The following is a 27923-nucleotide window of genomic DNA, read 5'->3' as shown; positions in this document are numbered from 1 at the left end:
GCTCACTATGTAGCAATATTTTCTGTGAAGGTATATTTTATAGATTAATTTTTGTTTTAGATCTGCTTCTACAACCTATGATATAAGGTAGAATAGAATAACAGAGTTGGAAGGGACCTTGGAGGTCTTCTAGTCCAACCTCCTGCCTAGGCAGGAAACCCTATATCATTTCAGACGACAAATGGTGAAGCATTCACAACTTCTGGAAACAAGTTGTTCCACTGATTAATTGTTCTGTCAAGAAATTTCTCCTCAGTTCTAAGTTGCTTCTCTCTTATTAGTTTCCACCCATTGCTTGTTCTACCCTCAAGTGCTTTGGGAAATAGTTTGACTCCCTCTTCTTTGTGGCAATCCCTGAGATATTGGAACACTGCTATCCGTCTATCCTAGTCCTTTTCATTAAACTAGACATACCCAGTTCCTGCAACCGTTCTTCATAGGTTTTAGTCCCCTAATCATCTTTGTTGCATTTCTCGGCACTCTCTCCAGAGTCTCCACATCTTTTTTACATCGTGGGGACCAAAACTGAATGCAGTATTCCAAGTGTGGCCTTACTAAGGCATTATAAAGTGGAATTAACTCTTCACCTAATCTTGATTCTATCCCTGTTTATGCATCCTAGAACTGTTGTGTTTTTGGGAGCTGTTGCACACTGCTGGCTCATATTTAAATGGTTGTCCACTAGGACTCCAAGATCCCTCTCACAGTTAAATCCTCTTCGCTAAATCCTCGGTTGAAAATATTTGAATGGGAAAGATATCTTGTGTAAGGTAGGCTTTCTAATCAGACATTAATGCTGCAGATTCAAAAGCCAAGGGCATTTTTTGAAACCCGCTGAATTATCTTAAGTGTCAATTAAGTATCAATTATGCACAGCAAAGTGCAAGTGCACTAAATCACATCTGGATTATTGAACCAGATGTGAAATACTTCTTCAGACAAGCGTTTGTAGGTCAATACATTTAAAAAGGCACTAGGGTCTTCTTTTTAAATGTAAAATAAAAATAAAATTGATTTAACATCCTCCCAAACAACAAACGGCAGTATTAAAAAAACGCAAAATCGGGGAGCCGGGGGGGGGGGAGTTTTTCCATCACAACCCCGCCTACTACATCACGAGACTGAGATAGTGCGTCATTAGTCCGCGTCGAACGGCGCCACTGCGGTCTTGGGCGTCAGCGGCGCGTCCGGAGGGAAAGGCTAGCCCGGCTTCCTGGTCCTTCGGCGGTGGCCGTTGCTCCTGATTCGTGCGCTGGGCTGCGAGGTAAGAGAGAAAGACAAATCCTTCCTAGCCCGGTCGGTGGCAAAGTCACGTTTCTCCTCAGCCTTCCTCCTCAACGGTTTCAGCAGTCGAGCCCGATTTTGTCCAGCTTAGCGCTGCCTGGCAGCCATGTTGGCTGGGGCACGACGGGAGTTGTAGTCCCGCCCTGCTGCCAAAGACTCCGTGCAGGGCCTGGCTAAATCTCTCGGTTCCTTATCCTCCCCGAGGCGACTCCAGGCCCATCTGCCCTTTGATCCTCTGTTACAAAGGGCCTAAAAGAAAGAAAACGCCGCTCTGAGGGGCAAAAGAGGCGCCATCTGGCACCTCAAACATGGTCCCTTCTGTAACGTGACTAGACTCTTACGCCAAAATGTGCGCGCTCAGATGCCAGAAAGCTTGAGCTGAAAGGAGCCTTACACCAGAGGTCCTCAAACTTGGCAACTTTAAGACTTGTGGACTTCAACTCCCAGAATTGGTGAATTCTGGAAATTGAAGTCCACAAGTCTTAAAGTTGCCAAGTTCGGGGACCCCTGGCCTATAATCTCCCAGCAAACAGCGGGGCCTGGAAAATCTGAATTAAGAGCATTGAGATCAGCCCAGGGTGGGAATTTTTAAAAAAAGCTCGCAAAAGAAAGAACGTAGCTGATAAATCCTCTTTTCCAAGATTCATTTCTGACAGAATTCTGGGACTTTTACTCCAACAAAGGCATCTCTAAATTATTCTGTTCTCCTTATCCTTGCAATTCTCCCTTTCCTCTCTGTCACTTTACACCACTTTATGAATTATTACTGTGGTTTGTTTTTCAGGATAATTTTCAGGGTGTAATTACAGTGACATAACAATAATAATAACAGTAATAACCGAGGGTGGCTCAGTGGCTAAGATGCTGAGCTTGTCGATCAGAAAGGTTGGCAGTTTGTCGGTTCGAATTCCTAGCGCCGCCTAACGGAGTGAGCTCCCGTTGTTTGTCCCAGCTTCTGCCAACCTAGCAGTCCGAAAGCACATACAAAATGCAAGTAGAAAAATAGGGACCACCTTTGGTGGGAAGGTAACAGCCTTCCGTGCACCTTCGGCATTTAGTCATTCCAGCCACATGACCCAGAGACGTTTTTGGACAGAGCTGGCTCTTTGGCTTTGAAATGGAGATGAGCACCTCCCCCTAGAGTCGGGAATGACTAGCCCATATGTGCAAGGGGAATCTTTACCTTTACTTAATAACAGTACATGAAAGCATATTTTGAAACCAATATTTAAAATAATAGAATCAGGACATCTTACTTCATTTCTGTCTCTCTGATTATTTTAGTCTTTTGAGGGTTCCATTCTTCTCTTCATACTCTAACTTAATAATAACTCATAGGAGTGGAGCCTGGATATATATATTGGCATTCACAATTCAAATTAATTTCAATTGATCTTTCGAGGCATAAAACATCCTGCCTTTAACCATTAAAAACTTTTGAAACTTTCAGAGTTCTTTGGGTAAAATTCATAATTTGAAATGGAAACAAAAGGGTGTGAAACATCTGCCCTTCCAAACTTCATCTCTTCAATATATGTTAGAATTAGAAGGTCCAGGCTTCCTAATTTAAAAAAAGGATAAAATTGTGAGCATCCTTGGGCTGCTGTTGCTTTTGTTGAAATGACATAACTAGTATTTTATAACGTTTTACCATCCTTCCTCCCTTTCCCTGCCCCCCCCCCCCCCGGCCGCATGTAGAAGGGTGGGGCTTGATGCTTCTGTTAGACCTACAAGATTGACTCCGAGACACTGCTGGAGAAAATTGAAAGTCATCATTTCTTGCAATTTAAATTGTTTCAGAAAAATATGTTCTCTTAAAGCAATGGAATAAAATATGGATATTTTATATCCTATTATTGTCAGTTTGACACAAAGCATTTGAAAGGGGTTCTTTGCAGAATGCAGCACAGGTTTGCCCACAATCTTTGAAAGCTGCCCCTGATTGTCTGCATGCTTGTGTAGCCATCCACGAGGGGTAATTCTTTTCAATTTTTCAGTGTTGCTACGGTAAGTTCCCTTTTCTAAGGCATTGTACAATTCTGTTTTGTTTTTTAGGATTTGGGGATTTTTCCATTTCATTGTGTCAGGTGTCAAGTCTATATTTTAAAACCATATAAACTCTTCACTATTATTTTCTTTACTGATATTTCATCAAATGGTTTGTGATTTCTCTAGTAAATGTAATAAAATGGAGACGTAATCCAGATATTATTTAAACTGAAAATAATATAATGGCTATTACATGGTTGCAAAATAGAATGTATGATATATCAGGGTAACTAATATCTGTGAATGTTCCTGTTTTATTACAATCCATAAAATTATGTATCAGCTTTGGGCCATCTATTTGTTTATTTCAATCACAAATGTCTTGAATTTTTACTATTTCTTGTTTACTGGCATTTTATGTGTGTATGCATTTTAATACAAATTATGAAATAATGATTTTTTCCCCCTTCACAATTTGTATGTTAGGCAGAGAATCCTTATATTCAACTGCTTTAGACAAGTTTTAAATATATATTTTAGGCACAATTTTTAAATAATATTATATATTCTGTTTGGCTTCAGCTTTCTAATAATCAAATTGTTGTTGTTGTTTCCTTTAAAGCTCATGTCTTCAAGAATGCCACCAGAAAACTTTAAAACAACCAGCATTACTGATACAGAGGAAAAGGTGAAGTGTAACGTTGATGAGGTAGAAATTAAAGAATTGCCACTGGAAAAGATGGAGAATATTGAAACTATGTCAAAAAGACAAAGAAAGAAGCTAATAAAGCAGAAACAATGGGAAGAACAAAGAGTCTTGCGCAAGTATGGTTTGTTTCTTATAAAAAGGATGGATTTTATTATTAGGCACTTCTGGGCTGATTTATTTTATTGCTTCCCAGTTTCTTCCATGAAAAAATTCAGAACTAAGCCTGAGGATTATATGAGGTCATCCTGTCCTTTTCTCTGCTTCCTTTACATTGGAGAGGAGTGAACAAATGTGTACTCTCTCTCATCCTGGGTGATGAAAGACTTCTAGGGAACTCTTATGACCTATCTGATTTCACACTGTATAAGTGGTTGTCTTACTGGACAAATGAAATAATAGGTTATATATAAATACCTACAAATCTTTTTGTTTTCTTCTGGCCTTCCTTTCCACATTTCAAACATGCTTTTTGTCTTCATGACTCATTATTATAGACTCATGATTCATTATCCTTGAAGCTTGTATTCTGCTTGAGAATCATATGCCAGCATTCAACATTTAAAAGCACATGTTTTAGCAGATAATCAATAATTATCTCTATCATTTAAAACAACAATGTGGAAGAATATAATAATTAGCCGATAATAGCCTATGTTACACCAGTGAGTAATATAATAACATTTTGTTTCCATTTCAGGCAAAAACGTAAAGAAAAACGCTTGAAGAGAAAAATGGAGCGCCAATCTCAGCTGGACTCAAACAGTGAAGGAAGTGTCAGGAAACGTATGCGTAGGGATATTGTTCCAAGTGCACTTCGGCTTATAATAGATTGCAGTTTTGACAATTTAATGGAATTAAAGGTAAATGGAAATGATATTTAAGAACTATTTCCAAGTGTCTTAACTGATGGATGGATTAAAATATTATATCAAGTCATTGTCAACTCATTGCAATCATTTAGATTTTGTAGTTATTTTCCAAAATTCCCAAAATATAGGTAATCTGGAGTTAATGACAGCAGACTGTGACTGTTTGAAATTACAGGGACGTTTTAAGATGGCAGGGAAGCTTGCAAATTGTTCCCACCACTTTTTTCCCCTGAGGAACTCTGCCACAGAGCTCATGCTCTGTTAGTATGAGGTCAGGCCTCAACCCTTCCCCCATCCAAACACACTTGCGCCTTGCAGCAGCACTCTTTCCCCACCCTCAGGCACTTGGACCTTGCACCAGCATCCCCTCCTTTCTCCAGTTTACACACATTTATGCTTTTCATCAGCAATCTATCTTCAGCTCCCACACATTCGCACCTTGCAACAGTACTCTCTTCCCAACCTGCACACAATCACAGCAGCTCTCCTCCCCACTCAACATGCACTCACAGCTTGCTACAGCAGCCTATTCCAAGCTCATGTACACACATGCCTCACAGCAGCATCCCATCCGCAGCTGGCTTGCACTTCACAGCAGCATCTCATCCCCATCCCAAAAGCACTTATTGCAGTATCCTTCCATCTTGCCTCACTCTGTTATACTCGCCCTCCTTCCTGCAAGCCCCTGGGGACTTGAGACTTCCTGCTGGCTTCTACACTGACTTTGTGGGAGGCTTCTTGCAGTCATGAGAATGTGAATGAGATGTTCTCATTTAAATGACCCATGACCCTCACTTAACGATGGTAATAAGGCCTGCTAGGATTGCTATCGCTAAGAGATGCAGTCATGTGACATTGCACTTTGTTGACCACATTGTTTAGCAATGAAAATTAATATTTGAACTAAATTCATTCAAAAGAATTTTTGGAAAATGTTAAAAAACTTGAGGAATTAATGTAGAATTAATGAAGGAACAGGACCGAAGGTTTAACCTAGTACAAAATGTATTTTTGTGTGTATGTCTTTGACTCAGCATTAACTCTTCACAACTGCCTGGACTAATCCCTGCAGTTTACTTTAACAAGATTTTTGGAAATGTCTTGCCCAACTAGAACCCATGATTTTCTGTTTTCTAGCCTGGTTCCTTAACCATGTCACCAGACTGGCTGTCATATTTATGTTAGTGTTACATGACAAAAACTACCAATATTCTCAATAGGTTTAGAAAAATTGGTGTAAATTATAAATTGCTTGTATAGTTTAATTTTAGAAATATTGTCATTTTTAATTTCATAATTTTATTACATTTTACTAATATTTTACTAATAAATTGAATTTAAAATTAGACAAGTCCCAGAAAGAATTATGCATCACTTAGGCATCATTTCGAAGCCATAACATACTTGGCCATGTATACAGCATTGCTGCCCAGATATCTTTAATCAGATTGTTGGCATTATCTAGATGATTTTTAGAGTGATGAGCTAGTGAAAAGAACGAGAGCGAGCTTAGAAAACCTCTATACTTCTAGTATGCTTTCTCCAGGTACATGTTTTAGAAGTAATTTCTGTTGGTTAAAAGCTTCCTTTCTTTCTCTTTAGCGTCTCTCTGAATCTCTTGGTTAAAGCATTTTGTGGTGCTTTCTCTGAAGAACAGTATAAAAACAAATTGTATTATATACAGGATGTCAAGAAACTTCACAAGCAAATTCAGAGGTGTTACGCAGAAAATCGTAAAGCACTTCATCCTGTTCAGGTATGTCAGTCCAAGTAACCTCCAAATATCCTTCTTTGATGACTTTCTTAGTGTTATGCAATACATGTGAAAGGTATTTTTAACATAAGATGGTTATTATTATATTTGCATTTTTAGCATACTTAAAAATAATTTAAAGATTTCTAGATATGTGACAGTACAAATGTCCACCTGTCAAAATATAGTTGTCATACCTATCATGAGTTTACACATGCTGTGGATAATTTAAAGTACTGCTTGCCATGGGTTTTTTTTCATGCTACAAAATGTCTTAGGTAACAATGCACACATACAGAGAAAAGGAGCAAGAAGTGGTAAGGAAAAGACGTTAATCCATTGAGATAAAAAGAAAAATATAAAATGTGGCTAAAGGTAGTTTATAGTAATCCATTCAATAGATCTCTCCATATCTTTCTACTGCTTGCAAGTGATCCTTGCAAACCTCCACCACATCCTTAGACCAACTCAGACATTGCCTTTTGTTCTTTAAAGATCTCTCTCAGGTCCTTGTCAGCTGCATCCAGCCACAACTTTCTGAGTCTTCTCCTTTCAAGCTAATTCATTCTTTCTTCATATATGTGTTTTGAGATTCCATCTTCATTCATTCCCTCTTTGTGACAAAACATCTTCATGTATACACCAAACCATACCTAACCACTGTATGAACTTTAATATAGCAACTGCGCAGCAAGGCACAGGCCATATCTAGGCACATAAATGATGTGACACCTCATACAGATACACTGCAGATTTCATGGAAAAGGCATTCCACTGAGCAGCTTGGGGGGCTTTTTCTACCAAGTTGTACTTGACAACTTGTATTGCACATGACATTAGTGAATGCCATGATTGTTATAAAAACTTTATAAACTAATTCTTGGTAGGGTTATATGGTTCCATACTTTTTATTTCATCTATAGTCTATCTAACTTTTGCCACACATTATTTGGGTCTTTATGTAACATCACAGAATCACCTAAAGTGTGTACAAAAAACACCCCTTTGGACTTCCAGCTCTTAAGTTATTGTCCTGTTTGAGGTGAAACTAAAATGTGTAAAATATGAAATGGTGGAAAAGAGTATTTGGTTGTATGCTCCTAAAAATTATCAATAAATGTTGCATGCATTTTTATTCCCTAGTTTTACTTGACTAGTCACGGAGGCCAGCTGAAGGACAACATGAATGAAACAGACAAGGGATGGATAAATTGGAAGGTGCTAGCAATTTAAGTATATAATTTTAATTAACTATTACAATTTTTAAAAAATGGATCAATTTCTTAGAAATACATGAATTTGACAGGAACTGTCTCAACATTATCAATTGTCAGATTGCTGGACTATGAATTTTGCCTTCAGTAAAATGAAACTACTGATTTCATTTTAGTTACAACAGTTCATTTACTGAACATTTGAAGTTACAATGGCACTGAAAATAGTAACTTATGACTTTTCATCACCTTCATGACCATTTCCAGCTTCCCTACGATGATACGATCAAAATTCAAATGCTTAACAACTGACATGTATTGGTGAGGTTGCAAAGTCCCCCAAGGTCATGTTATTAACCTTTGAGACCTGACGGACAGAGTCAGTGGAGAAATCAGATTCCTTTAACAATCATGTTACTAACTTAATAACTGCTGTGATTCACAACAGCGGTGGTACGAAAGGTCATAAAATGGGGCAAAATGTACTTCACTGTCTTGCTTAGCCACAGAAATGTTGGGCTCAATTATGGTCATAAGTCAAAGATTGCCTATATTTTATGATGACTGAGTGACTTACAAATAAGTGCCTTCTTCATTTTAGCTATAATCTTTCCAATATTCTATATATAGTATAGATCTGTGATGGCGAACCTATGGCACACATGCTGCAGGTGGCACACAGAGACATATCTGCCAGCACATGAGCCGTCAGCACCAGCGCGCATGCCAGCCGGCTGATTTTCACCCTCTCCAAGTTTCAGAAAAGCCTCCGGAGCCTGAGAAGGGTGAAAAGTGGACCCAACGGGCCTACCAAAAGTTCAAAAACGATCCATTCCTGCTTTCAGAGGGCCTTCGGGGGGGGGGGGGGGGGGAGGCTTTGCATTATGGGTGCCAGCACACTTGCATTTTTGGCACCCAACAACAAAAAGGTTAGCCCTCACTGGTATAGATAATAATCTTTCCAGATAAATGATAATACTGTTTCATTGGATTGCTAACCCTTTCCTGTTAGTTACATAGTTTTCTTAGTGCAGGCATAGAATATATATATACTCAAAGTAGTGAAAAATCTGTAGTTTTAAAATAATTTATATTTGTCTTTGTGTTTATGTCTTGAAGGATATTCAAATTAAATCAGCTCATTATAGTGAGTTGGTGAAAAAGGAAGATCTTGTTTACCTCACCTCAGATTCTCCAGATGTCTTGAGTGAATTAGATGAATCAAAAGCCTATGTTATTGGAGGCTTGGTTGATCACAATCATCATAAGGTAGATGATTAATTATAATGTGCACGCATGCTTGAAAAAAATATTATTGATGTCTACCATGTTTTCCCCAAAATAAGACCTAAGCAGAAAATAAGACCTAGCCTAATTTCTAGCATGGTCCTAATATGTGGGGGACAACGGGCTGATGGTGTCCAGCACTAGCCGCAGCCTACACAGCACAGGTAAGTTGATTACCTGCCCAGAGGAAGAGGCAGAGGGGGAGGCAGGCGATCCTGGTGTGCCCCACAGGCAAGCCGAGAGATAGTGGGACAAAGTAGACAGGTAGCTCCATGAGGCTCATCTTCGCATCTCTTGGCTTGCCTCTGGCCCATGAATCGTGTCAGGATTGCTAGTCTTCCCTCCCTCCCCTGCCCCCCGTGCTGGTGGCACTCACAAAGATGAGCCTCCCACGGCCAACTGCACGCTCCAGCCCACCGACTCAGGTTTCCGTGGCCTGCACAGCGCATCCAAATTGCCTGCTTTCCCCCTACATATCTGCCTTCCTCTGCTGCTTGGACAGGTAATCAACTTGCATGGGCTGCACAGCTCTAGACTATGTGTGCTGGGGGGGGGGGGGGGCAGCTGGGATGATCACCCTGATATCATGTTTTCCCAAAAATAAGCCCAAATGCGTCTTTTGGAAGGGGGGGGGGGGGAAACAGGGTCTTATTTTCAGGGAAACATGGTAAAAATTAATGCAAAATTAAATGGGATTTATATGAATGTAATTCAGATTGGAGAATTTGTGACTGTCTACATGTTATTAAACTACAACATCCCTCAGTACTGATCATGGTGAGAGTCATTGGGATGTACAGTATTTTTCTATATTTATATCCTGCACCATAGTTTAGGGTATAACAAAGTCAAATGTAAAAAATCAAAAACATAATTGGATAAGTTGGACTTTTATATATTATATGTTGGATAGCTGTCAATAAATCTCATAGATGTTTTTGAAACTGATCTAAGGGCTGACCATTCATTAGAATTAAACAACTTTAACTTATTCACAATATGCCAGCAGAATTGGGGGCCATTAGTGCTTCTGGGGAAGAGTAAACCTGGGGTTACCATTGAGGAGGCCTATTTAGAACATGTCCCATGCACCTAAGAAGTGGTAGACACTCTTTTATTTACAGGCAAAATAGATGGGGTCAGTTCTTTCACATGCCCGATATATCCTGGAGCTGCATTACTAATTATAAAGAGATTTAAAAGTATTTTGCATTGGGCCTGAAAACCTACAAATAACCAGTATGAGTTCAAACTGGATGCTATCCAAACCTGTTAGGAGCCACTACATTATGTACTAGCTGTAGTTTCTTGGATCATTTTCAAAGACGACCTCATATGGGGCGCATTGCAATAGGCCGACCAAATCAGAGCATCAGTTCCTATCATCAAGAGGCATTTTGGTTCAAGTAGAATTACACTGGCAGTCTGGCACATCAGATGGAGCTGGGTGAAGGCTTTCTCACCATGGTTTCCACCTTTTTGTCCTGGAGATGCCGTAAATCCTGAAGTCACAGCAAACTCCTTCAGGGAATATAGTCCCATCCACTGTGCCTACCAGAACTATTGACAAACCAGCAGTTCCAGCTTGTTGGGATTTAAACTGAGATCGTTTTTCCCCATCCAGGTTCTCACATTTGCCAGGCACTAGGAGTTATCTGGCATCTCTAGTAAAAGCTGGAGTGGGAATGTCAGGAGCATATAAAGTGATATCTCAGCCCAAACTTCTGAACGATTTCCCCTAGGGGTTTTCATACACCTTTAAATAACATATTTTGCAGAGTATAAGATGCACCTTCCCCCCCCCCCAAAAAAGAGGGTGAAAATCTGGGTGCATCTTATACACTGAATACAGCATTTTTGGCCTCCCAAAACCACACCCACTTTGCAAAAATGGCCATGCAGAGGGTTTGGGAGGCTTCCAGAGTGCTCCTGGGGTCCGGGGAGGGCAAAAATGAGTGAAAAACAGGGCGTTTTTTGCTCATTTTCCCCCCCAGTCCCCAGGAGCACTCTACAAGCCTCCTAAAGGCTATGCGTGCAATTTCTTTTGACGATAAATGGGTAATTTTTTGCTTTTTTCCCCCTTCCCCCAGCCCCCAGGAGCACTCTACAAGCCTCCTAAAGGCTATGCATAACCTTTTTTTGACAAAAATGGGCCCGTTTTTGTGAAAAACAGGCCGTTTTTGGCAGGTCTGCAGAGTGCAAAAACTTTTTTTAAAAATTTGCCTCTTCAAAATCTTGGTGCGCGTTATACTTGGGTGCGTCTTATACTCCGAAAAATACGGTAATATGGAGGAGACCACTGAGCCCTGAGGCACCTGCACTGACTTCTCAGGGGCTCAAGTGCTGATCTCTCCCAAGTTCACCAGCAGGAACTATTCATTCAAGTAAGAGGATCCATACCATTCCATAAGTAAATGAAATTTCTGTAGATACTGTCACACTACAGATCTTTATTATGATCGCAGGACAGCATATTATCACAACACATCTATGCTCCGCAACACAAATAAAAGCATATCAGCGGTGCATTTGTGCGGTTAGTATTTCATCCAATACACATTCTGTTACTTTAATCATGTTTATTGTATTGCTAGCATTAAAAATAAATGCCAAAGGAATTTAGTGTCCAATAAAAGTGTCTAATAAAACTGTTTATAGCATACATAGGCATATGTTTACAGGAACATCTGAAGAACATGTAAATACGGCAAGCTGTTGAACGGTTGGTATGTCCATTATCATTTGTCATCCTCTTACTGTTTCTTTAAAAAGCTTGTATGATTTTTATGGGTTTCTGATGATCTGCCTTCAAGTCATAGTCTAGGGATATTTTTTTTAGCTTCACCAGCTGTTATTGGTTAATATGGGTAGTTTTGGGACATTATTGAAAATGTGAGTCCAATATTTGGGGAAATGAGGTTATAGCATAGAATGGATTTGACAAACACAACAAATTCGTGCACAATTTAAGAAAAAAAGCCAGTAATCTTTTGAGGTGTTTCTCTCCAAATCAGCTCTTGTTCAGTTCATAAAAAAACTCTTTATTTTGGTAAATACATAGTTAATTAGTTAACTTTGCATGCAAGCCATGAAAATAAAAGGGAAGTCGTTTCTCAGCATTTTAGGTTATATATAATAGCTTAATAATTGGTATCTTTTATAAATCAATGCTGTATAATATGAAACCTCTGTAAATCATGCTGTAAAGCTGTGTGATGCATACATTTTATTATGCAAAAATAAGGTGAATTTACTACAAATAAATTACCTGATAATCTCAGGCAATGTAAATTAATAATAAATAGTCATTTTCTTTATTTTGCTTACAGGGAATTACATACAAAAGAGCAAAAGAACAAGGTATAAGCCATGCACAGCTCCCCCTAGGAAACTTTGTGAAAATGAACAGCAGGAAAGTTCTGGCAGTCAATCACGGTAAGAATTTTTTTCTCCTTTATTATTGATTCTACGTTTTGTAAATGAACTTTTTATGTTTTATAATGTCAGAAGCAATTACTATTTCTAGTTGTGATTTCTGTAAAATATTTTGACAAGCACTTAATTTCTGCACACAGTTGCCTAGTTCTCAAAATCCTGGAGAACAGTTATCTACCAGTAGTATTTGTGTATTATCAGTGTAATAGATTAAATAGCCACTGTGTTATTCACAATACACACCTATTTAACATAGTTTCTTAGTTGCTCCTTCACATTGTTTAGTGTCAGTAAACAATTCAAATGACAGTAAAGATAACTGGGGCAGAGAAGCTACAGAAGTACTCCCCAACCAGGAAAAAATGCAGTACAACGTACCAGAAGAAAGTTTTGATGCTACAGATATTTTGCTGACAGTAGAAATCAGGAAAATGCTTGGGTATTTACAGAATGAAGTGGTTACGATCTTATTTTTATTTACATACCCCCAGAAATAATGCAGTGGGTTTCCACCCTGCCCTCAGCTGTAGCAGTGTTGATGAACCTTTTTGGCACCAAGTGCCAAAAAGGAAGCACATGTCGGGGAGTGCTGGAAACGAGAAGAGTAGTTTCCCGGTGCACATGGGCACGCCCAGGAAGCTGAGCTTCTGGTTTTTTGGTGTACGCATGTGCGCCAGTCACCTGGTCTTCCAGTTTCTGGCACACATGCTGCATGCACGTGCGAAGGGCAACTGGCTGGCGTGCACAAGTTCAACTTCCCAGCGTGCACACGTGCTCTAGGGAGCTGCTCTTCGGTTTCCGGCTCTCCGCGCGAGAAGTCCATGTGCTCTGGAACCCAGAAGAGCAAGGGGCGATGGTTGGCGTGCCTGGAAAGATGGCTCGGTGTGCCACTTCCACCCCACGTGCCATAGGTTTGCCATCACAGAGCTATAGTGATCATATCGCAAACAGACCTCCAGAGTAACCTGTTTTCTCAATTCCCCATAACATATAGGCTACAAGTTCAGTTAGATGTTAAAAATGCAATTGATTTTGATGAGTCTATATTTCTTATTTGCAGCCTAGATTAATTGCAGTATATCCTTTTTAGAAATAGGTTTTCTGCTTTCAAATATCAATCCTCTTTACAGATGTTTGAATTAAAATATTTGCCATATTATAGAACCTAGGGAGAAAAACATTAAAAAATAGCTACTTCTCCGCTTAAGGACAATTGCATGCTGACTTCTTTTCTATAATCATTATTAATAACAATATATGTCAAATATGTTCAAAATAAGATAATTTTGTGGTTACTGCAGAAGCTTCTAATAATTTGTTTCATTAACTTTATTATCTAATTTTCTTACATCATCAAATATTTCCTTTTTTTTAAAAAAAAAAAGTGTTTTTCTTTTTCTCATAGTATTTGAAATCATCTTGGCCTATCTGGAAAAGAAGAACTGGGAAGAAGCTTTTTTTACTATCTTGCCACAACGAAAAGGGGCCAAACTGCTGCATGAGGCAACCCAGGTGACCGTTGCCTCCCCATGCAAGCAGCAAGAGTCAGGAATTACTCAAGATGAAATCTCCGAAAGGAGCTAAATGTCAGTGAAAATGCTACTCATGACATAAGACAGAAAGCTTCCTACCTTGGATTTATGAGATATGCTATACCTCCTTTCTTGGTTTCAAGCACTAGATTTTTGTTACCAAGGTTAAGCTGCATATTTACTCATATAATATTTAATAGCATTTAAATATGCAAAAAAATGTTGAAGGAGCTTTAACTTTCCAAGGATGCCAATATTTATTTTCCTTCTTAATCTTTTATTTAATGTTTACTGGAAAGTATTTGTTTTTTATTCTGAACCTCACAACAGAATTCTAATCATAATACAGTAAACATTCACTTGGCTGAAATATGTATTGAAACTTATGTTAAGTATGTTTCCTTGTTTATCATTTGCTTTGCTTCATGTTTGTAATATTTGAGATCTTAGTAAAGGCAAGCCATGACAAGATCTAACTGCAACTAGAATTGTAGATTAGGAAGAGTAATTTTGCGTTTCATTAAGACTTTTTGTTTTGATCCAGTGATGGTGAACCTTTTTTGCCTTGGGTGCCAAAAGCACATGCATATGCGTTATCGCGCACGCATGCATGCCCACACCAATAATTTAATCACCCCCCTGTGCCGTGCCCCCTATGCATGCATGTGTGACATTCCCCGCTGCCCCGCACATACACACATGGCTTTTATAGAGCCTGGGGAGGGTGAAAATGGCCTCCCCCGCCCCCCAGAGGCCCTCCAGAGACTGAAAATACCCTCCCATAGTATCTGTGGGGGCCCTGTACTTACCTGGCATTGCATGGAGACTCCTGGGGAGGGTAGCGTGGGCGGGCTAGCTGAAAAACAGCTGGCCAGCACATGCATGTACACTGGAGCTGAGCTAGGGCAACGGCTTGCATGCCCACTGATATGGCTCCATTTGCCACCTGTGGCACGCGTGCCATAGGTTTGCCATCACGGTTTTAATCTAAATCCTCTTGATTCCTGTGCTTGTAGAAACAGGAGAGAAATCTATTTTACATTTCAGCTTTACTGATGCAACCCAACTACAGTTTACGTCGTGGGCCTAGTTAGTAATTTCTGCAGTAAGAATGAAAATGAAGGTAAACATAAACCTATACAGCAGCTTTTCATTACACTGCTGACATTGTCTAAATGTAAGGAGTTACCATTGTAAATCTTTCTCCCCCAAGTTTCAGGTATGAAAAAGCTAGGCTTTCACAACTTCTGTGCTACGAATTGAATACAAGAATAGGCTCCGCCCCAGGTTCACTGAAATATTTTTGTTTTTAATAGTTACATTGACAATATTATACTTTATTGACAACATTAAAATTATTGAATGTCCAGAAAGGCATGTTTCCTATGTGCTATAATATTACATGGCATGATGAAAAAATAAGTCGTCTGCTTCAAAGTTAGTTTCAGAAGTTCAAAATCACTATGAAATTCAGTTATATTACAAAAGCTTGAAGTGTTTTAGACAAAGTAAAGAATGTTCATATGGTTGAAGAAGTTAAGCAAATATCAAAATTAGATCTAATTAGAATTAAGTTTTATTCTGGGGGGCTCATTTCAAAAAGCTGACCAAATAAATTGTGTGAATGGTGTAATATGCTTTTAAACTTGGATTCCTTTTTGCTCATCTTAGTCAACATTATGTGAAATTTAAAATAATAACAAATGTACTTTCTCTCTACACACACACACACACACACACACACACAACCAGTAAATAAAACAAGTGTTCAAAGTTGTTAATTAAGTTTTTATTTTACTGAAGTGAAATGACTGGTGGTTTATAAAACTAAATGTGCCTGCTTGAATAATAGACTTTAGCAGAAAAATGTTATATATTATAGTGGATTCCTTTAGTATTTTTATTTAGTGTTCATTTAACTCAAATGCACCTTGGTATATATAAACAAATCTAAATTCTAAAAATGAATGGCTTTCCTGTAGAACAGAGGTGTCAAACTCTTTCATTGAGGACCGCATCAGGGCTGTGGTTGACCTCGGGGGGGGGGGGGGGCTGGCCGACTGAGTGGACCTGGCCAGTTTGACGCCACTCAATGGGTGTAGCCAACTGGGTGGGTGTGGCCAGCTTGATGCCACTCCCCAAACTGCTGGCATGCTTCCTTTTCGCATTGGCTAGGCCGGGCTGAAGCGATGCAGGTAGACCTGGTTGAAGCAATGAGGGGCTGGCCCCTTATATTTTTGAGGATGGTACCACATAGCTGGCCGAATCCGGCCCACGGGCCTTGACTTTGTCACCCCTGCTCTAGAAGCAATAAGAAGGAAAGTGAGTGGAATGGAAATAAGGTATGCAAAATCTGTGCTTGGATGCGCTAAACCTTGAAAAAACTTCAAATTTAAATTAAGTATCAAAAGGTCACCACTATTTTTCCTGTCACACAGGAAGGGTTCCAATCTCAAAAAACTAGAAACTGGAAGACCATGAGTTATAGTCCAGTCTTAGGCATGAAAGGCAGCTGGGTGACTTTGGACCAGTCACTCTTTCTCATCCTAAACCATGTTGCAGGGTTGTTGTGGAAAAATAGGAGGATGTTCATATTAGGTATGCTCCCTGTCTTGAGTTATATATCAAACTAATAAAGTGGGAAATAGATAAAATCAGACATTTTGGACAAGCTAGACGTTTTCTGGAAGAACAAGAATGAACATCTTCCTTTCTAAAAAAAAAGGGGGGGGGGAAAGGTGCTGAAAGTTTATTACCAATAAATTTATTTTGGCGCTCCAAAGAATTGGCAAAATCAGCCATTTTCCAATTTTGTCCCTTTTTCAGATGCCACGTGTTGTGTGGTTTTCTGTTCTAAATTTACCTTGATTAGGGGTATCCATTAATTGTTGTCATTAGATTAAAATACTACACTTCTATTTTGTGAATAATTTGTCTTTTTCGGAAACAATTTTTTTCACAGTATTATCTCTCATAATACTGTGAAAGTTTGATATCTTTCGCACCAACTAATCTCCAGTGACATTTTTAGTAGTCCCCTAGAATAAATCGTATAAATACCTGCCTGGGAATATTTGGTAGCTGTCTGAAGACTTTTATGAAGTGTTTGACATGGATATATGACTGTTTAAAGTAGCCTGTTTGACTCTTTTTCAGTAGACCGAGACATACAGGATCCTGAAGACTGCAGACTCAGCTGTTAATGTCTGGGAAAAGTTTGGAGGAGAACCGTAACACTTTATTTTAGTACAGTGAAACATAACCACCCCACTAGAATAGACTTGGGTATAGCTCTCATTTCTATCCCGCAGCTTGTTTTGGTTCTGCTACTTTTGGTGGCGAACTAAAGTAAGCAAAGGAACAGGTGTCCATGTATCTTGGGGTGGAAGGGGAACTGGAGGACATGGGCCTTAATTTTCTTCATCCAGCGTTAGGCTAGAATTAATAAATCACTCTGCATTACTTGGGACAGGGGTCTTTGATATCAACTGGGAGTAAATTTTTCCATTCCTCCATGCAGATTTTTTTCTTTTGTTTAATTATAAAAAAGTTTTTATTTTTTAGACAAACATAAGACAGACAGACATAAACACACACAAAATAAAAACCTTTCTCCAATTACTTACAGTGTGTCGATTGATTACAAAGCTTTTGTGCTTTCTCACAATACTCTTCATTTGCAATTTACATAAAAAACTCATATCATTCTAATATATATGTATGCAATTGTGGTTATTAAACATTCATTTGACTATAGCTATTATTACATCCTTTTTATATAATATTCTAAATTTAAAATAAATTTATATTATGGCATTTCATTACATCATCTTGAAATCATCCAATAGTATTACATCTTTATTTTCTATTCTATATTGAATTATTTATCTTTTATAACAAAGCTTTTCAACATCCTCTCCATAGTCCTCACTTACAATTTATATAAAATTTCATATTATCAATCTAGTGTATATATATGCATTATTATCATTATTGATCATTTATTTAACTATAACTATTATTACTTTATTTTATACATAATACTCTAAATTTAACTAAGTTTAACTTAATTTTTATTCTAACATTTCATTTCATCATCCTGTATCCTTCCAGTAGTAGTGTAGTCCTACATCTCTTGCCATTTGTATTCTAATTGTTTTCTTGATAAATCGTATGTGGACTTCTCTTGGCACCTTGTTGCTCCTTGCATATCTTGTAAGGACTCGAAACCCACCATCTGTTCCTTCCATCCGCTTGCCTTTAGTTATCACCAGTGCTTCTGACAGAATTTCATTGTTTCTGCCAAATTTTCTCTCTTTACTTCTTCCATGTTTTGAGGTTTGAGATAGGGTTCCAGTTCGTTAATCTCTCCTTTCAACATTCTACTCCTCTGGTTTCCAACCACACTCGATTTGCTAACAATATCAACAATTTTCTTATCACTTTGTTCATATTTTTCTTCACTTTTTTGAACTCCATCCTCAAATTTCATTGTCATTTTATAAATATTCTCAACTCTTCCCTCTGCAGATTTTTTGTCCTAATTGTGTGATGCTTTGACTTGTCCATTCCAGAATTACTTTTCTCCCCTTAGCTATTTCTTGTGAAGATACTGGAACATTTAGGGTGCCAGGATTCTGAAGCTGAAGCTCCAAGATGGCTTCGGCCAGGCCAGCTTCAAGATTGAGATAGGGTCAATGTCATGTTGTAAGCTCCACTGTTAATTGAGCTTCAGTCTTTTCACATGGCCTCATACTATCTTCAAGTACTCTCTGGTACAATAAAGAATTCATAGGGCATTTTGTAATAGTGGGCTGCCGGGCCCTTATGCAGCAAAGCAACCTCAAACCATTTATTTATTTCTATCCTGCCTTTGTTATTTTTACAAATAACATAGCGAACATATCCAACACATCGGGGTGTGTTCCTGTTGGTACGTTTGTTTTACGCGCGCTTTACTTGCGTGCATGTCAGCCACACGTGCATGCACAGTTGACTGTCAATTGTTCTGTGCATGCGCAGAAACATGCCGACCATGGCAGAAGAGACCGAGGAACTGGTTTGGGGGCATGGTCAGCCTGGATCACTGCTGGTTCTGCAATCCAGGCCAAATGACCACTACCATTTTTCCCGAACCGGTGCAAATCGGTAGAAACCCACCTCTGCAACACATCATCTTCCTCCTATTTTCTCCACAACAACCACCCTGTGAGATGTGTGGGGCTGAGAGTGAGTGATTGGCTCCAAGGTCAGCCAGCCATGGCTTCCATGGCTAAGGCAGGATTAGAACTTGTGGTTTCCCACTTTAGACTAGACTTAGAATAGCTTTATTGTCCCTTTAGATGTACACTAATCGGCATACATTAAAATTAAATTTTGTTGTATTCAGCTCTCAAAGGGTCTCAACCTCTAATATACACTACATAAACATGGCTGAATAAATATAAAATTATGCATGACTATATATGCACATGCGCACATTCTCCATCGCTGCCAAGCAAACTACATGGGTGAGTCCCTGAAGACAATGTCAAAATCAAGTTTGAAGATTTTATTATTGACTGCCTAAAGCTCATTTTATATTCCAGTATTGCACTGATACTCCTCTTACACAAATAAGGATTCAGAATGATGCTTTGGGATACAAGGAACTTAGCTAAAATTTGAAAGTAACAATTATTCTCCCTATCCCATGGTAAGCTTTTTCAGAAGCCATAATCCCTTGAAGTATGAACCTTCTGCACAGGGGTGGGTTCTGATCCCATTGCGACGGGGCTAGGCGTCTACCTCGGGCATGCGTGCTGCTTGCGCATGTGCACACCACCACCCTGCAATGTCCCAGCTGCTCGGCATGTTCACATAGGCACCGTACGCTGTGCACACATGTGCAATTGGCCCATTTCCGGTATGGTGACCACTGCTCCCAGCTGTCACCGGTACGCCCGTACCGGGCCGTACCGCCAGAACCCACCACTGCTTCTGCAGTGTTGATTCAGATTTCTCCACAAACATATATATATACAATCTGATTTTAGTAAGAAGACTCTTAAAATTCTTTCTGTCCAAAGATAGTACGACTGTTCTCATTCTCTCTCCTAAGCTACCTTTCATCTCCGAAAGATGTGCACAGCATACAATTCTTGAGATCCACCTAGCCCCTCCACCTAGCCTCTCCAGAAAAAAGGTAGAGATGTTCAGGTCACATCTGTATATTCCATTTTGGGGTTGATGATATGCTATTATGGGCCTATGGAAACCTATCATTTATTAAGATAGCTTTAAGGCAGCACTAATATCCTTCCATAGAATTCTGGAAAGGAGAAATGAATAAGCATGCAACTGTTGACTTACTTTTGTTGAAAATATAAAATCTAAAAGTTAAAACAACATTAGATGAAGTAAAATATTTCTTGGATTAGTAGAAACCAAATTACCAATTTTAAATGGTCAAAACAGAAGATAGTTTAAATTGTTAAATCCAGACTAGTATCTTAGTTGGAGTTAATCCTCAATGAAAAGTGTACTTAAAATTCTGAAAGTTATAAGTAAATGAATTACTTCATTATTTGTATCCTGACATAATGGAAATGTCAGTTATGTCTTCTACAAACTTCAAACATCAGTTGTGAGCTCTTACAAAGACAAATAAAATGTATTTGGCATTTTCATTATTTAGTTCACTGTATTAATGTTCAAGATTTGACCTTAGATCAGGAGGTCACTGTCAGAGAGTCATTGCACGCTACCTTCCAAGAAAATACCGTGGCCATTTTCAGAGATTCTCAGGACAGGAACAGGTGTGAAGAATTCCTCCTGAATTAAGTTTTTTTAAGGCGAGTCTTGTGGTATAACAAATGGGTGTCATTTTGGATGGGGAAAGCAGACTGAGAGCCTCTTGAGTGATTTGCAGAGCTGCTGGGAAGATCCTCCTCATTTTCATCTATTTTATCTCTCTTTGCAAATAAATGACTTCTTTCTGTCTCTGAAAGAAATTTTCAGAAAATGCTAGTTTAAAAACTGGGATTTTCTTGTCTGCGCATCTTGCGTAAGCAGTTATACATATGTCGTTATCAGTGGTGAGATTCAAATAATTTAACAACAGGTTCTCCGCTCTAATGACCAGCAGGGTAGGTGGGGCTCGGTGATCATGTGGGTGGGCGTGGCCAACTCAACATCACTCATGTCGATGGGCGCTTTGCCTTAGCTGTTACAATGTAATAAGGGTTAACCAGAGAGGCAGTTTCTGTAAGCAGGGCAGTAAAGTTTAGGCTAGAAACAACACCAGAATGTTTCCTTCCTGCCTTCCTTACAGGATTAGCCCTATAAAGTGGAAAAAAACAAAAAGAGATTTCTTCCAACAACCGGTTCTCTGAACTGCTTAGAAAGTTAATAACCAGTTCTCCTGAATAGGTACAAACTGGCTGAATCCCACCACTGGTTGTTATGCAGACTCTAAATAGCAGTCTGCCTTTGTTTTCTTCAGTATTCAAAATTTTAAATATGTATGAGTTAACTTTTTAGGACCAAAATATATACCTACCTGGTCTTGATCCTCTACTGACTAGCGATGCTTGGCTTGAAGTCCTAAGTGGAAGTAAGATTGTTTAACCATTCTGTACAAATCTAACATAAAATTTAGTGTGACTTTAATAAAAAACGATTCTGGGGGGGGGAAATTAATATAAATAAATAAACAGATGTGAGTTGAGCAGAAAGATCTGTATTCTTTTAACGTGTAAAGTAGTCTTCTCTTAGATATTTACTGATGAGAGATTGTCCTCTTGTTAATTTACCCATTTGCTATTTGATTTCAGAAACTGGTTTCACCAGCAAACTGGATTTGGTGCCATCTCACTCTGCCTACAGAAAATTCCCAAATAGTATTTCTTATTAATATAAATAAGGTGTCCCCTCACATTAAACCACATCACCAAACTGATAATACAGTATTGCAATGCTGTATTTAAAATATATAGAGAAGCCATAGTCGCTTGAAAGCAGTTGTAGGTATGTAGAGCTGATAATATCTACATGATGAGTTGACCCACGCACTGTAAATTATATAACTCTCATCCTGAAAAGCAGTTGTATTAAACTTGATTAAGCACATACTAAATAAGAACACTACTACACTGCTAACAAAATATTATTTACATTTTCATGGACAATCCAATTCCAGCTGCCTTTTGAATACAAACATGACAAAAACAAGATCACATTGCCCCTTTGGGACATGCATGTGACATCATGATAGATCAAGGATTCCCCCCCCCCCGCGCCCCGTTTTGGGCCTGGAAAGTCTCCTGCATCAACCGGGATGTGGGGTGGGCACACAAAGCAATGCGAGCATCCCCCATGCATCCGCCCCACCCCATGCATGCATGCATCCCCCACATGTGCCCTGCCCCCTGTGAATGCTCGTCAGAGACCCAAAGACCCACTGGCCGGTAGGAGGTGAACACACATGCGCAGTGGAGTTGGGCTGGGGTGATGGCTGGCATGTCTGCAGAGAGAGCTTTGGGTGCCAGATGTTGCATGCGTGCCCTAGGCTCGCCATCACGGTGATGGATTATCAAAGGGGGCAGAACATGGAGTGCAGCAAAGTGGCATCATACACATTCGGAAAAGTCACAATATGTTTTCTTTTTGTTTGTGCACACTTCTTGGAAAATGAATCATGAGTTTACCCATAGTAGGTAATTACTGTAAGATTGCAGTAAAACCACTGATGGTGTCGAAATTACTTGCCTTGAAATGTTATCAACCCAAATCAATCCATTTGTAGGATGAAGGCCTTTTCATTGAAGGTTAAGGACTATAATCTAGCATACTCATCCAATCATGATAATAGAGATAGATGGTTTTTGACTTTCCAGTCTAGGGAAAAGACTTGAAACTCATTCTTCAGAGGGAATCACTGGCCCAAAGTCACCCAGACAGGTCCAGCCTAAGGGAAGATTGGGACTTAGGTCTTCCCATTCCATTGGCTATGGCCTTTCTCTTAAAATCTAGAAGCTATTAAGATGGTCAGCCATTAAATTTTATTTGCAGGAGTCCTGAGAAGCTTCAGATAAACAGTCCCAAAGGTGCTTTTTCAAGAGACAACTGGGCTTTTTGGGTTTACTTTGAAGACATTTTGCTTCCCATCCAAGAAGCTTCTTCAGCTCCGAATGTATACAAAGAAAAAACCAGAAAGTCCATTTGCCTCTTGAAAAAGCACCTTTGGGACAGCCGTGACCTGGATGACTGAGCTTCTCCATAGACATTCAGATAAACAGGCTACAGTAGATGCTTCCTTGGTGCAAGCTCCACTCTTTGTGCACTTTTTTCGAGTTTACCTGACACGGCTACCTTCATTAGGTGTTCCTTTTTGCCCTCTCAGCAAAGCCTGAATGTTTGGAAGTTCACTTTCAGTCTGGACCGTTGGCTTATAATACAAAAGATCGTGGGTGGTCATATCAGAGCGTATGAAATTGGAGACAAACTCTTTCTCTGAAATGCAAAAGATATCGGGGCACTTTAAAAAGTAAGCTTTGCCACTGACTTTTTTGGCTCAGCAGCAGGGGTGAAATCCAGCAGTTTCTGACAGGTTCTGGAGAACCGGTGGCGGAAATGTTGAGTAGTTTGGAGAAGCGGTAGCGGAAATGTTGAGTAGCTCGGAGAACCAGCAAATGTCACCTCTGGCTGGCCCCAGAGTGGGGTGGGAATGGAGATTTTGCAGTATCCTTCCCTGCCACACCCACCAAGCCATGCCCACCAAGCCACACCCACAGAACCGGTAGTTAAAAAAATTGAATTTCACCGCTGCTCAACAGTGAGCAATTTGCTCATGTTTAAATTTCGCTCATGTATGCTTTGTGACTGAGAGTGTGGTGGGTACATGAAAGGGATTGATTAAGACCCACAACCAGTGGGGCAAACTCTGTTTCTCTCTCTTTGTAGCTGAAGGGCACTTCTTTCATTCTCTTTCAAAATTAGAGAGTATTCCAGACATACGTAATCTAGATAACTTTCCTAGAAACAATGTTTCAGGCTCTTCCTCTACCTGCACATCATTGTGCTTCAATATGTACTGTATTTTTCGGAGTATAAGATGCACCAGAGTATAAGATGCACCAAGGTTTTAAAGAGGCAATTTTTTATAAAAAGTAGATAGGTAGGGAGAGGGAGGGAGAGAGGGAGAGAGAGAGAGAAATACAGTAGGTAAGTAGGGGGGGAGAGAGAGTATGTAGGTAGGGAGAGGGGGAAAGAGAGAGAGAGAAAAAAGAGAGAAATACAGTAGGTAGGTAGGGAGAGACAGAGAGTAGGTAGGTACGTATGTAGATAGAGGGGAAAAGAGAGAGAGAAATACAGAAGGTAGGGAGGGAGAGAGTAGGTAGGTAGATGGAGAGAACGAGAGAGAAAGAGAGAGAAATACAATAGATAGGGAGAGAGAGAGTATGTAGGTACGAACATAGGTAGATAGAGGGGGAGAGAGAGAAAGAGAGAAATACGGTAGGTAGGGAGAGAGAGAGAGAGAGAGTAGGTAGGTAGGTAGATGTTTCCAGGTGTATTTATCCATGTGCTGGAGAAGGAAATTGCTCGCAATTTGCAGCACCTAAGACTTTGTTTCTGCTGGCACAGCACTTGATTAATCTAATTCTCATCAATCACTTTAACTAAAGAGCTTTCGAAAAGAAAAAAGTTTTTGCACTCTGTAAACCTCCCAAAACGGCCCATTTTTCATTAAAAAGGCATGAATAGCCTTGGGGGGGCTTGCAGAGTACTCTGGGGGGGGGGGACCAAGCAAAAAGTGGCCCATTTTTCATGAAAACAGGCCTGTTTTTTGTCAAAAAAAATTACATGCATGGCCTTATGGAGGCTTATAGAGTGCTGCTGGGGGCTGGGGAACTGGCCCATTTGTTGCTCATTTCTGCCCTTCCCACTCCCACGAGCTCTCTGAAAGCCTCCATAAGACTCTGCACGGTCATTTTTCTGAAGGGGGCAAGGCTTCGGGAGGCAAAAAATGCTGTATTCAATGTATAAGACGCATCCAGGTTTTCAGCCTCTTTTTTGAGGAAAAAAGGTGAGTCTTATACTCTGAAAAATACGGTAGTTTGTCTATTACAGAGGTGTCAAACTCAAGGCCCGGGGGCCGGATGTGGCGCATAGAGTGCTCCATTTTCACTGGCAGAGGGTTGCAGGAGGCCATTGCAGCCAAAAACGGAGCTCAGGAGCCCATTTTCACTGGCAGACTGCTCAGGCCACCACAGGCACCCCAACACAAGTGAAGTTGAGCTGGTCATGCCCACCCTGGTCCCCCAAGGTCAAACACAATCCTGATGCGGCCCTCAATGAAATCAAGTTTGACACTCCTGGTCTATTACATCAGATCTGTTTCTATATCTAGTTGATATGACTTAAAAGGATGTAAGAGTGATAATCATCCTTCGCTCTAAATGAAACAAGATATGCTGATTCTTCTCATTTAGTAGACTGAAAATAAAAGAAACAGCTGCTTTAATAGTCACATTGACTTGAATGAGCCTGCTCCTTAAAGCAGCAGTTAGCAGTAGCAGCATATTTAGGTTCATGTAAAAGCCTGAAAACTGGTGTGTGGATTTAAGGAACAGCAAAGCCTTCAAAAGCACTTTTTCCAAATACTTTTCAAAGTGTATTATACACTTAAAACAAGCTTGATAATTGATAAAATAAGCAAAACAAAGTATTGTTTGCAACTATAACCAGAGGTGGTATTCAACAGGTTCTGACCAGTTCTGGTGAACTGGTAACGGAAATTTTGAGTAGTTTGGAGAACCGGTAAATACCACTTCTGACTGGCCCCACCCCCATCTATTCTCTGCCTTCCGAGTCCCAGTTGATCGGGAGGGAGTGGGGATTTTGCAGTAACCTTTCCCTGGAGTGGGGAGGGAATGAAGATTTTACAATATCCTTCCCCTGCCACACCCATCAAGCCATGCCCACCAAGCCATGACACGTCCACAGAACCAGTAGCAAAAAAATTAGAATCCTACCATTGACTATAAGGTGTATTCTCTTACCTCTCACACTTGCCTTGGATAGCCACTTTTGAATCCCTCCAATGGTGTCTGTCTGTAAAATGTCACAGAGTTTTTCCAGGACCTAGAATCAAGATGGTCATATTAGGTAATAGTTTCGATTGTCTTATGTACAACTCTGTTTATCTTTTTAATGTTCCAGTTCAGTGTTACAGTATTGGCAAAATATATATCAATATTTTTCTTTTTAGAACTCTATTGATTTCATCCCTGACTGGGTATCTACTGAGCCAGACATGAATTCAAATTATTTACAAATGCTGTATGTAAAACATAAGGTGATTTAACCTTCAAAACGTGTAACACATAACACCACGCTTGCAATGCTTCAATTTTCTAAGATTTTAGATAACTAAGACGGTAGAAAAAACTGGTGTTTTGGAGAAAGACATAACAGTACAAACACAAACACAATTTATTTTTTTTACACAGAACTTAAACAAGCTTTAATGTTGTCACTGAGAATAGGGAATGCAATGCATTTGAGTTTGACAAAGGCAATACAATATTTTCATGCATCCAGGCAAAACTGCAAAAGGCAGTTTCTAGTGGATTCTGAATTTTTAAAATTGCATCTGGAGTCTGATGGAAAGAATAGGGACACTCCGCCTGAAAATATCTAGCCAACCATTTTTAATAAGTGTCTGTGTGCACGCACGCACCCTTGAGTCTTTTTTTTTACCCCATGGAAACTACCCGGACAAGACCCTGTAGTTTCTTCACAAAATTTCAGAAGTATTTTGCCACTGCCTGCTTCCTAAAGCTGAGAGAGAGTGACTGGTTTTGTACCTAAGGAAAGATTAGATCTCACAGAGCTGAAGAAGCTTCTTGAATGAGAAGCGAAACGTCTTCAAAGAAAAATCAGGAAATCCAGTTGCCTCTTGAAAAAGCACCTTTGGGACAACCATGACCTGGATGACTGATTACTGTATAATCCACTGTTTCACAGGAATATTCCTTCAATCTTATCTTTTAAACACCATTCCTTTCTGCCAAAACATATTTTAACTCATCTTAACTTGTAATATATAGACGAACCACTTACTGATCGTATCTTACTTTTATTTCTTGATCCAGATAGCTTGGGGCATAATTCATATTTTCCCTGAAGTTTTCTTTATAGTGCGTTCTATGAAGAGGCGAAAGGTGGAAGTCCTGACGAATCCTACTTTGTGGATGGTCTTCTAAGTATTTCGTCAGAGGCTCATCCTGATTATACAAAGAGAGACAGCAAATATAGATGAACGCAAAAAGAAAGGCACCTGAGAATTTGGTATGCTTCTGTTCTGGTGTGGTATTTTATGGGAAAAGAGAAACACCTGAGGGGAGATCTTGCCAGAGTTCAAGCTTACCAGTCAAGCTGGAGAATTTGACCCACTTCAGAACCAGTCAAGCTGGAGAATTTGACCCACTTCTGACTGGTTCTGGTGAACTGGTAGCGGAAATTTTGAGTAGTTCGGAGAACTGGCAAATACCACCTCTGGCTGGCTCTGCCCCAGTGGTGGGTTGCAGGTGATACGCCCCGTTACGGGCATACCGGAGCCTGCCCGGAGCACCGGGTACCATTCCAGTATGGTGCTCCGGAGGGCCCACCCGCCCGCGCTCCTTACCTGTCTTTAAGCTCTTTGGCGCTTCCACACATGCGCACGTGTGTACAGTGCCTGCGCGACACTCTGTCGAATAGCTGGAGCATCACAGAGGCTCATTGAGGCATCGCTGGACGTAAAGACGCATGCGTGAGCTGCACATGTGTACGCGCGCACTGCGTGCATTCATGTGGGGGACGCCAGGG

The 27923-nt window shown here is 39.9% G+C and overlaps 1 protein-coding gene across 1 annotated transcript; it reads left to right on the top strand.

The window, feature by feature from the left end:
* Positions 1-1098: 1098 nt before the first annotated feature.
* Positions 1099-15880, top strand: TRMT10A (tRNA methyltransferase 10A). Its single transcript, XM_081959685.1, has 8 exons — positions 1099-1264; positions 3896-4098; positions 4680-4842; positions 6536-6607; positions 7748-7822; positions 8938-9087; positions 12435-12540; positions 13946-15880. The coding sequence occupies exons 2-8, from the start codon at positions 3899-3901 to the stop codon at positions 14122-14124; spliced, it is 945 nt and encodes a 314-aa protein (XP_081815811.1). The 5' UTR covers positions 1099-1264; positions 3896-3898; the 3' UTR covers positions 14125-15880.
* Positions 15881-27923: the final 12043 nt, after the last annotated feature.

The sequence above is a fragment of the Natrix helvetica genome, assembly GCF_964273705.1.
Source record: "Natrix helvetica genome assembly, chromosome: 7".
Lineage (NCBI taxonomy): Eukaryota > Metazoa > Chordata > Lepidosauria > Squamata > Natricidae > Natrix > Natrix helvetica.
This window is presented reverse-complemented; position numbering and strand designations above follow the sequence as displayed.

Bases quoted from the DNA above. Each gene is read 5' to 3' on its own strand.
- TRMT10A (XM_081959685.1), top strand. From the start codon at position 3,899: ATGTCTTCAAGAATGCCACCAGAAAACTTTAAAACAACCAGCATTACT. The intron at 4,099-4,679 runs GTATGGTTTGTT...TTTCCATTTCAG, and splicing joins GAACAAAGAGTCTTGCGCAA to GCAAAAACGTAAAGAAAAAC. The intron at 12,541-13,945 runs GTAAGAATTTTT...TTTTTCTCATAG, and splicing joins AGTTCTGGCAGTCAATCACG to TATTTGAAATCATCTTGGCC.